The sequence below is a fragment of the Lepidochelys olivacea genome, assembly GCF_965140295.1.
Source record: "Lepidochelys olivacea isolate rLepOli2 genome assembly, chromosome: 9".
In the NCBI taxonomy this organism is placed as follows: domain Eukaryota; kingdom Metazoa; phylum Chordata; order Testudines; family Cheloniidae; genus Lepidochelys; species Lepidochelys olivacea.
This window is the reverse complement of record NC_140419.1, coordinates 12,213,761-12,225,765: the sequence shown is the minus strand read 5'-3', so window position 1 is coordinate 12,225,765 and position 12,005 is coordinate 12,213,761. Positions and strand designations below refer to the sequence as shown.

General features: G+C 41.9%; 1 protein-coding gene across 1 annotated transcript in view; it reads left to right on the top strand.

The window, feature by feature from the left end:
- The first annotated feature begins 263 nt into the window (after positions 1 to 263).
- The window catches only part of LOC311525996 (calcium-activated potassium channel subunit beta-2), a 230,120-nt gene continuing 218,378 nt past the window's right edge, over positions 264 to 12,005 (top strand). Inside the window, exon 1 of the mRNA XM_084638576.1 lies at positions 264 to 368. Coding sequence (XP_084494702.1) covers positions 331 to 368 — 38 coding nt within the window. The 5' untranslated portion in view covers positions 264 to 330. The remainder of the gene's footprint in view (positions 369 to 12,005) is intronic.

Genomic DNA, 12,005 nt, shown 5'->3' with positions numbered 1-12,005 from the left:
AAACCTTGCATCCAATAGTTTATTCTGGGTCAATACCAACTGTGAAAAATTGTTTGCAATGGGAATGAGGAAATGTTACAACAGAAATTACATCATAAAGAATTTAATTTCCAAAAGAACTACAGAGGCACCACTGGAAAAAGTTAGCAATGAGGAGGAGTGCTCTCTCTTGGTTGCTATTAGTGCTGGTCTTTGGGGTGTAGCTTTCCTCCTGGGCTTCTGCGTTTGTTTTACGTATTGTTTTCCACTTCCTTCTGGTCAGGATACTTTTTATGACTAGGTGAGACAATACTAAACAGCAGCACAGAATCCGTTCTGCCGCAGGACAAAATGAACCTTTGCTTCAAACATCCACGAGAGAAATGGGGGTAAGTGGAAAAAATTAAGCTGTTCTGGGTGTGGGGTGCATTACTTGAAGCTAATTGCCAAAAAATAAACAACTGTTTTTCCTAGCTGACCGCAGTATTAAGAATTCCAACTGAGGACCAGCCCTGAAATATACCAAGGAAAGAATTATATGTAAGCCTTTGCTCAGGTCTATTACTTAGAGGTTGTGGGGATGGTAATCCTTTCAACAAGGTTCACTTGGCCTTCATGGTAGAGTTTAAATACATTTTCCCTTCTTTTCCTACGTGCAAAGAACTTCTATATTTTTCCTTCACCATGTACACTATAAATAATCAGAGTTTATCCTGGTATTATCATCTTCTTGTATTTAGTACATATTATAGTAGTTATATTTGCTCAGCTGTACTGAATCCTATAATAAAGACATGGTGCAAAAGGCATTTTCAAGATGTGCAATGAATATCTGTAGCTAATAAAATAAGCAGTTGCTCTGTTGGAAATATCAACGTGAAGCCTTAATGGTAATTCAAAGTGGACAGGGTAAGTGATCCTATTTTATAATCCTATAATGTCAATACAGTTTGGTTCTACATGCATGCAGGAAATACAAGATTTGGTGACAGAAACTTTTGCCCCAAAGTTTTCCTGTCTGCCTGTGTCAATTGGTCAGGTTTGCTGCGATCTGAATCGATACAGTACAGCCAAGTTTTCAGTTACAATAGCAAAGGGATATGTGTATATATATATGTGTATGTGTATGTATTGGAGCTGGGTGAATAATTACCAGCAAATAATCTATTTCAAAAACTTCACCTCTTTTCTTTTTCAACAATATCTGCAAACCGTTTAAAACTTTCTCAGATTTATTATTTATTCCGTGTTGTTCACCAAATAATTCTGCCAAATCCTTCTTTGTAGATTATTGTGGTGCATGTATTTGATATTCAAAATTTCACCCATATTGGTTAGTTTTGACTGGCCACATAGATTGCATAGTATGTTTCTGGTCTCTGACTGGATTAGCATAAGGCTTAGAATCAGATTTCTCGTGTGACTACTAACAGTAACACTTTCAAAATTCGCTTTCCATGAATATTCTCCACTATTTGCTCATAATCCATTTTTGCTGCAAACATTCCTGCTAGTAAATGTTTTCACTAGAGCATTTGTGGAAAGCAGTTACAGGTGAGTGAGCACAATCAGAATTAATTAATATAAGAAACTGAATGGATAGTTCTCAAAAATATTTGGAAGTCTTTGTGCAGCTTTCTATAATGAACTAAATTCTGCTCCCATTCACACTGGTGCAATGATAGGAATGGAGTTACTACAGGCTGGTGTAACAAGGGGCAGAATTTTTCCCTAGAGTTTAAAGTTAACTACTTGCAAGAGATCCCTAGATTACTTGTTCAGCAATGTGACCTAGTGAATATGGCATTCAGGAAACCTAAATTCTACTCCTGTCTGTCACTGCACCTCTCTGTGCCCTGTTTACCCTCCCACCTTGGGCTGTCTTGTCTATTTACACTGTAAAATCTTTGGGGAAGGGAATGTCTTTTACTATGTGCTTGGCCAGTGCCTGACGCAATGGATCCCCAATCTCAGCTAGGTGCTCTCGTAATAGCAATAATAATGCCCATTGTAGTTGACGGAAGTTCTACCTAAGGATTGCAGCATCAGCCCTCAAACTTTATCTGTAAACCCACCAATTTCATGGGGGGGATTAAGAGGTTAAACTGTATTTAACTTGGCAAATCCATGTGTGAAGAGGTGAGTCACTCTGCCCAGTGCAGCAGTCAATGCTGGTATTGAACACTGGCTTCACTTTCCATCACACGTCCTCCCTCTGCCACTGAGGCCTCCAATATGCTTCTTGCTACAGCAGTTTGCCTTTTCTAAATTGCACTGAGACAGTAGCAATCACCGCCAAGGCTATCAACCCTGAGCCAAGGAAGAGTGTGTAAGCTGGGTGTATGGAAATTATTAATAAAAACAGCAAAAGTGAAAGAGAAGTTACTATGTTAGTTAAAAATGGGATACTGTTATAACCTTGAGCCAGTGATCTAGGCAATTAAACTGTAAATTAGCATCGCCACTAACACACAGATAATAGCTTGTGCTGGGAACTTGGAGCCTGATTCTGATCTCATTCGCACAAGTTTTATACAACGTATTTCCACTGACTTCAGTGGAATTACTCCCGTTCAATAGATTAGAATCAAACCCACAGTCTGTATAAAAGATAAAGGGTCAGATTCTGATCTCACACACACAAGCATAAAACAGGAGTAACTCCACTGAAGTCAACAGATTTACAGCTGTATAAATAGGAGTAGAATCAGGCCCTTTGTATTTATTCCTTTCCTTTCTTCTATATTTTCAACTGGAGAAAAAGAGCTCAGATTTCCACTATTATAAGTGTCTAGCATGATTGTATGATTGTTCTCTTATGTCCTGCACCTGAACTTTCAACAATCGAGCTGTATTTGTATAGTAAAATAGAGAAATTGTGCCAATCATATAAACCCAGGGTTACAAAAAATAATTTACCAGCTTGCTAGATGGTATCTATGGAGAAGACTATACAAAACAAAAAAATAACCACCTGTAAAATAAAGGTACTTTGGAACTCAGCAGGAAACAAAGAAGAACAAACAGAGCAGCCAGATGTACACAAAAGGATCAAAATAATAATAATGTTTTAAACTTCCTTCATCAGAATACGCCACATGAGAAGATTTAACTGGTCACCATGAAAACAATAAAGTGGGTTATTAAAGTCAGAAGGAAAATAGAAACAGAAAATATCTTAAAAGGGGAAGAAATGAATCATATAGTAAAAACAGCATCTGAAATATTAAAGAGAAATCCACCTTCAAAAGCAAAGCAATGGTAATTGTTATAATCCCATGTGATTGTCTAATAATCGATTGCAATTACTTGACAACTGCTTTTGTTATTTTCCAAACTTATTTGAAAATAATGCAGAGTTTTTTCTTTTCCACCAATAAATCATTCAAAAAGCATCATGTTCTATTATGTCTGAGTTGTAAAGTGTAATTTGCATGATGTCAAACATGTTGACACATGCCATATCACACATTACTGTCTCTCCACCTGACGTGTCAAAGCAAGAGATTTTCAAAGGCACATGTCTTTGAACTGAAAATTATGTTTAACAAAGGCATTTCAAGAGTTATTTTAGTAAAATATATCCTCATGTGGCATCCTGCCTCCTAGATTGTCTACACACAAGTTGAGACAGTGATTATTACTTATATATTGCAAGCTGTGTGCCTGGTGCTGTATAGGCAAGTAAGTAAGAACAGGTGATGTATTCTGTATTCCTTGCCTATCCAAAGCATAGCTTCGTGAAGTGTATATGTTTTTTGTCCCAGATCCTTTGTTAGTGTAAACCAGCATAAATTCAATGGATCTGATTCTCATTTATATAAAGGCCCCGGCAGTGTGAATGAGCCTGAGTGCCAAGTAGAATCAGGTCCATTGACTTTAATGGACCTATGCTAATTTACGCCAATAGAAATCCAGCCCATTTCCATTTATCCATTTGCACCCCTTCTTCTGTTCCTTGTTTCCCTCTTGTGATATGCGTATCTGGAAAGATCTTTGAGATGCAGATAGTTTTATCTATAGTAAAATTCTGATATTGCATCACTGACATCATTGAGAAGTAAATTGCTGCTCTAATGTAAATGATCTGACACTCAGAGACACACCCCAGAGCAGCAGAGATTCTTGTATAGAGTTCTAAATGTGCCTTTATCTTAATTTTTGTATCCTAAATATGCAGTTGTTGTAAGGGTATTTAGGAGTTTAGGTATTTTGACTTGTATTAAGAAATGTGTGTTGTCTTGCTGAGGAAAAAAAACAATGTAATTTGAAACACAGCAGAAACTATGCTGCATACATGTGTCTATTCATCTGGCGTTTAGAGCTGATGGGGAATTTTTTGATGAAACATTTTTTCGCTCAGAAAATGCTGAATCATCACAGTTGAAACTTTTCATGGGAAAGGGTCAGTTTCAACAATTTTTCAACTCAAAAAGGTTTCATTTTGACATTTTTGAAACAAAATATTCCTGTTTTCCAGTTCAAAATGACTTCATTTCAAAAGATAAGCTAATTATAGTTTTGTTTTTTTAAATTAAAATTTTAAATGGTTGAAATCAAAACAAAGTATTTTGATTATCCCAAAATATTATTTTTATTTTTATTTTGGTGAAACTTTTCATCCTGATTCAGGACACGAAGGAACATTTTTCATTATCTCAAAAATTTTAATGGGACACGAAAACCACTTCCTTCCCATCTCTGCTGGTATTGACTAGTTTGAAGTCTGTGAGGGGATTTAGACTTATAGCACTTAACATTTTCATATCAGATGATTGCTTTAATACAGGCCTGTGTGATTTTAATTTGCAGAAAACTATTTCCTACTATATTCAATAGGTGGCAGCACTTCATCCACAACTAACTAAACAGAAAGTCTAACAACATAGATGGTTCGCAGGTCAGAATACAGTTACAGCAAACCCTAATTTAATGTATTGTGACACTGGGCTTAGGGATGTACAGCTAGAGCTGTTCAAAACTCATTCATTAAAATTTGCTCAGTGACAAAACAGAATACGTTTGGAACAAACTTTCTAATGCTGGAGAAAGAGAAACAGATGCACTCCATGCTACTTGGAGTGGGTGTGTGCCCTGTGGTAGCACCTAGGCTGGGTATTGGACCTTAGAAGACTGGCACATTGAGGCAGTGTGGTTTAGCAAATGGGGCACTAAATTGGAATTCAGGAGACCTGACGTGTATTCCTGGCTCTGCCCCTGACCTGCTATGTGATCCATCGGCAAGTTTCTTCATCTCTGTTTCCTCTCCCACCTTCCATCTGTCTTTTCTACTTAAAATCCAATTTCTTTGGGATATGCGGCTGTCTTTAACTATGTGTTTGTACCATGCCTAATACAATTGGGTCTTGATCTTGGTTTGGACCCAGGAGTGCAACTAAATCCAACTAAATAACAACAACAGTACCAACCCTAAAAGAAAGGTACCATAAGAATAGCTAGTAGGTAGGAGAAAGCTGAAGGTGATGGGGTTGCTTACCTGGAAGATCTGAAATTACATATCTCTGAAGATATGGAGAGTAAAAAAGACTTCATGCAGATGGGCTATATACAATAATAGTTGATAGTGCCTAGTCACTGTACAGAGCTGAGCAGAGGAAGCCATTTGCTGTGCACAGCAAGAAGTTGTATTAGTCCTACAGAACCCTGGAGTATATGGGAAAAGCCTACAACAGGGCAAGGTAGGAAATGGTCCAGGAAGGAGCAAGGGATCTGCATAGTCAAGCCTTGGCTGCTCATGAAAGGGACCCTGAACTAACGCCCAGAGGAGAGGGAAGACCTGAGTTCCCCTACTGGCCCACTGAGGAAATACCCTGACATGGGTATCTAAATTCTATCAAAATTCCCTGATACCAGGGGCAAGTATTAATGAGTCCAGAGTCGGACTGAGGCCCCAGTGTGAAGTCAGTGGACTATTTGTTGGACTCTTGGTTTACCCGGGAAAAGATGGGACTATTTATGACCTGGCTTGAGGGCCATGTCACAAGAAGTTGTGGGCTACCAGGAAGCCTGAATGGCAATTTGGCAGAAACAATTGAGGGGAAGGCCGTGCAACACCCTGCCTGGCCACAAGGCACCACTAGTGATGAGTCACACTCTTACAGCCCCAAAATCCTGTCTTCTCAAATCCTAAATATAGATTTCCTTCAAAGGTCATAAAGATAATTGTTAACATTAAATAAAAGGACATATACTAAGATGTGTGCATACCCAATGGACCAGCACACTTCCTTAGAGCTCAGACTGGTACAGCAAATATAGCATGTAATGCATGTTATTAATATAATGTCCAGATCCTACAGTAACAGATGCTCTATAAATTAGAATAGAAGAGATGCACAGAGAAGTAGAGCAGAACGTATTAAACACTATTAACTTAACCCATTGGCGAAATAAAGTTTTTTATTAAATACATTTGATTCACTGTTTTTGAGTATGTTGCCAGTTAAATAACTGGCAAAGTATTTGGCAAATACAAAATTTGGCAAATATCAGAAAAAATGATTGAATTTGTATATTCTACTGGTAGGTGGGTGGGTTGGTTGGTTGGTTTTTAAGGATTTGGCTCGGATGGATGGATGGAAGGATCAAAATACATAGACTGGCTTTGTCTACATTTCTGTCGGCCCAAAAAGCTGAATAAAAATTATTGTAGGTGAACAAAACACTTATCACTTTCCAGGAAATGTTCATACTGCAAAGATTATTTTTAATGATTCTGAAGTTTAACTGATGTTCAGTCAGCCTCTTTAAGTTACCTAGTCCCATTACTGCACCAGAAGATGTTGTGAAGGCCCAGACTGTAACAGCGTTCAAAAAAAGAACTGGATAAGTTCATGGAGGATAAATCCATCAATGGCTATTAGCCAGGATGGGCAATGATTCAAAACCATGCTCTGAAGTGTGCCTAGCCTCTGGTTGCCAGAAGCTGGGATTGGGTGATGGGGGAATAAATCACTTGATGATTCTCTGTTCTGTTCATTCCTTCTGAAGCACCTGGTATTAGCCACTGTTGGAAGACAGGATACTGGTCTAGCTGGACCATTGGTCTGACCCAATATGGCCATTCTTATGTACTGGGACCCTATCTTTCAGGTGAGGGCACTGCCTTCATTAATATGTTTGCAGGCAGGAGTTGTAAAAACTGTATTAGAACTAACAGTCACTGATCTCAGTTACCTGAGCACTTTGATTCCCCCATAAAACACTGGTCTGAGCACTTTACTCCATGACCAAGGTTAATGCACTTGTTAACCCATCTCTACTGACCTGCTTTTTTCAGTCTACTTAAGTCCCTGCATTTCAGGCACATTAGGGCTTGTCTGCACAGTGAGCGCAGCAAGCCACGTGTGAATCTACAGCACGGTGAAAGTCCCAGAGTGTGGCTTAGTGTACTATGCTTTCAAGTGGCTGTGCAATGTGTCATTGTTAGGGCCCTACCAAATTCACGGCCATGAAAAATGCATCATGGACCATGAAACCTAGTCTTTTGTGTGCTTTTACTGTATACTATACAGATTTTATGGGAGTGACCAGCGTTTCTCAAATTGGGGGTCCTGACCCAAAAGGGAGTTTCAGGAGTGGTCACAAGGTTATCTTAGGGGGGTCACAGTATTGCCTCCCTTACTTCTGCACTGCCTTCAGAGCTGGGCAGCTGGAGAGTGGTGGCTGTTGGCCGGGCACCCAGCCCTGGCAGCTCCCCGCCAGCTGCAGTGAAGAACTAAGGGTGGCAATACCATGCCATGCCATCCTTACTTCTGCGCCGCTGCCTTCAGAGCTGGGCGGCTGAAGAATGGCAGCTGCAGACTGAGGGCCCAGCTCTGCAGACAGCCGTGCAGAAGTGAGGGTGGCAATACCATACCATGACTTACTTCTGCCTGCTGCTGGCGGTGGCTCTGCCTTCAGAGCTGGGCTCCTGGCCAGCAGCCACCGCTGTCCAGCCGCCCAGCTCTGAAGGCAGCACTGCCAGCAGCAGCAGTGCAGAAGTAAGGGTAGTAGTACTGTAACCCCACCCCCTACAATAACCTTGCGATCTCACACACACACACACACACACCACCTTTTTGGGTCAGGACCCCTCCAATTATAACATAATAAAATTTCAAATTTAAATAGCTGAAATCATTACATTTATGATTTTTTAAATCCTATAACCGTGCAATTGACCAAAATGGACTGTGAATTTGGTAGGGCCCTAGTCATTGTGTATTGTTGGTAGCCAACTCTGGACCAATGGGACATCAAGTGATGGCAGTAGAATGCTAGAGATATAACTCCACTACTTCACCCCAGAGAATGTGAGAGAAATCTACCCCTGAGTATCAGTCACAATAGCAAGACTCCCATTGACATCATAGGGAGCAGGATCAGTCCCCTACAGAGGCCATCTTTTGGAAGAGACATTAAACTATCAAGTATCTATTGACTATGTACAAGCCCATCTGACCTACTGCTTTCCCTGTATCCTGCCTTCTCCATTCAGTCCCAGGTGCATGGAATAGTCTGTCTTCTAACATAGAGAGACAAGGTAGGTGATCTTTTATTGGACCAACTTTTGCTGATGAAAGAGACAAGCTTTCAAGCCACACAGAGCTCATCTAACATGTCTAATATCGCAATCACACCCTTTGTTCTCTCAAATCCCTGCTTCAAACTCGCTTCTGCTGTGATAATCCACCAAGAAGGAGAAAGGGAGAAAATTATTTTGAAATCTTCACTGTTTAGAGATTGGATCTTATTGGTCCACCATTTTGTGTCTGATCAGTATAGTTTGTCTAAGTTAGGCCCCATCCACCAAAGTTCTTAAGCACCTGCTTAACTTCATGCACCTGAGTAGTCATAAGTGTAGCCAATTGTTAGCCGATGGCCAAGGATGTTTGGTGAGGTGCCAGCTATGCCCGTTTTATACCATCCTTGACTTTAACTGCTAGGACGCACTGTCCCTTCGCGGCGGGCAGCCCGGGCTAGGCTGACGGATGCCCCAAGGTCCTAAACACCCGTGACTTTAACTGCTGGGGCTCAGAGCTACTTCACAGTGGGCAGTCAACACTGACTGACAGGTGCCCCAATGGCAGCACTAAGAGCCTCTCCACACCCGTGACTTTAACTGCTAGAGCTCAGAGCTCCTTCACAGTGGGCAGTCAGGATTGACTGACAGGCGCCCCAAGAGTTTGCCCCGTGGAGGCGGCACAACTCAACGCTAGGGGGGGAGGGATAGCTCAGTGGTTTGAGCACTGGCCTGCTAAACCCAGGGTTGTGAGTTCAATCCTTGAGGGGGCCAGTTAGGGATTTGGGGCAAAAATTGGGAATTGGTCCTGCTTTGAGCAGAGGGTTGGACTAGATGACCTCCTGAGGTCCCTTCCAACCCTGATATTCTATGATTCTTAGTACTCTCACCTAATGGCCAGGCTTTATAGCCAAAACAGCTGAGGTTCTTTAATTGTGTTGGCTGCTTTACAGTAAACCAGAGAAACAAGTCAGGCTTATGCACAAATGGTTACCAAAATTTATTAAACTAGATTCTAATCATGTGGTTACAAAATTGCTAGTGCCTACTTATTTAAATGTAGAGATGTTACACACACAAACAAGTTACAAAACTGAAGCCACAATCCCAAAGAAAGAAAACAAAGTATAGAGCTCTGTTTCAAAATATGTGTACACTAAAGATAGGAGATCAGGTGTGGGTGCTTCTTACCCTCCTTGCATCTCTCGATTCCAGCGGTGCCAAGCCAGGATTGGTCACTCAATTCCACGGAAAGACGAATAAGGGACAAGGCTTAGGGACCCTCTTAGCTGCAGAAGCCTTGGGAGGCTGTCAATTATCTGACCAGCAGATAGATAGTGAAAAGCACTCAAAAATCATGGTGCTGTAGGTCCCATACTTATACCTCTGTACTCCTTTATTCTCTTTCTCCTTTCTTATGCCAAATTGGGGCTGGTCTGTCTGGGCAACGCCAGCTCTGGCAAGAGTAGTTTACACTTGCAAGGGAGAGAAACAATAAGTTTCGACTACTGGACATTCCTTTTATCAGGGTAAATATTTTCCCACCTAGGATGTTGGGGTGTGTGCATCACGCTATTTAGTAGGGGCTAAGAGCCATGTCTGTCACAGCTTCTCTGTCTGCTGTGAGCCTAATCGTTGTATATGTTCCCAGAGGCACATTGTAGCAGCACACCTGTGCTTATCACAGCTTCAAAGGCTGTGCTGCAATTGATGTTAAGTGCCCTATTGTTTTGGCTCCCTTGTGTTCCCAGCAATGCTGGTCTGAGAGGGGGGGCTGGCTGTCTGGCTACCCCAGTGCATAAAGGTAAGCAGGTGCTCATATGTTTTGCTGGATCATGGATTTAGACTGAAAGCACTTTGGCTCCGAGACCTTGTCTTCCTTATTTATTTCGCATGTGCATAGTCGTCTAGCCAAGTGATGGCATCTTCAGTGGCATGATGCAGTTCTAGGCCACTGCTGAACCTAGTCAGCAGGTATTTATCGACAATGTGCGTCATCATCTGTGTTGCACCACAGCTGCACAAAGGGCTGTCACGAAGGCCCCAGCAATACTGGTTGGATGCACAGAGATCTTGCCCAGTCCAGAACCTGTTCAACAGGAACCACTGGCAATGGGGCAGGTCAAAACCAGGCGGGCAAATTGTGGGGTCGGCAATGAGAGACTGGTTGGGGATTATAACAGATATCCATTCCTCTCACCAGAGTGTTTCTGCCCAAACATCCTGACGTGGCAGATGAGACCATAATGGGTGACATGATGGCAAACATGCAGCTGGTGGTTTAAAAAGGTCATTGTGCAGCGACAAGCTTGAGTTGGCATGTACTTTCTACAGTAACTTGCTAGTGGCAACCTCTTGTTTGATATGAGGAAAAGCAATATTGCTCAGAACTGGAAGCCATGGGAGTGGAGTCAGACGCAGGGTGCCAGAGATGATGCACATGGCGGCATGTAACTGCATATCCACCAGTTTGGTGTGTGACGATCGACTCCAAACTGGTGCACAGTACTCCGCCACCGAATACGAGGTGGCAAGAGGTGACTTCCGCAAAGTTGGAGCACAAGCATCCCATGACAAACCTGCCAGTTTGCTAAGAAGATTATTGCGCGTCTTAACTTTAGCTGCTGTCTTCTTCAGGTGGGTGTGGTAACTCAATGTGCAGTCTAAGGTCACACCTAGATAGATCAGTTCTACTTCATGCTTCATCTTCTGACCATTCAGATAAACATTCAGTTCTCGGGTTGTGCTGGCTTGGTGAAGATGGAACAAACTGGAGACTGTTTTTATGACACTTGGCTGGAGGCACCAAGTCTTACAGTAGTCAGCTAACTTTGTCATATTCCAGTTTAAGGTGGCATCAAGCTCGTGAAACGGCTGAGCCTGGGTACCGCAACTGATGTCATCTGCGTAAATGAACTTTTGTGACTCCGTTGTTGACAGGTCATTGATGTAAAGGTTGAACAGGGTTGGAGAAAGCACAGAGCCCGGGGTAAACCATTGCTCTGTCGTCTCCAAGCACTTGCCTTCTCCCCCATATGGACTCTGAACTGCCTATCGCGGAGGAACAGTTCAACAACTCCTGTGACCCAAGGTAGCAGGACCCATGATACCTTCACGAGCAGGCCAGTGTGCCATACCGTATTGTACGCCGCTGTTAGATCTATGAAAACAGTGCCTGTTTTTAAGTTTCTCTGGAAGCCATTTTCAACAAATGTGGTCAGCGTGAGTGCTTGGTTGCATGTGCTACGGCCTTGCCGAAAGCCGGCTTGGTCAGGGCTCAAAATTCTCTCCAGGTTGGGTAATATACGTTGTAGGACCAAGCGCTCCAGTGCCTTGAAGAACACAGACAATAATGATTTGGGACAATAGCTTGATGCTTGACTTGTCTTCCTTAATGAATTGTGTAGTGAAAAGTACTTTCAGTGCTTAATGAAAAATAACAATAATGATAATAGTAACACCAAGAACCAAAGGCAACTTCTACAAGTCAGAGCATTTTATA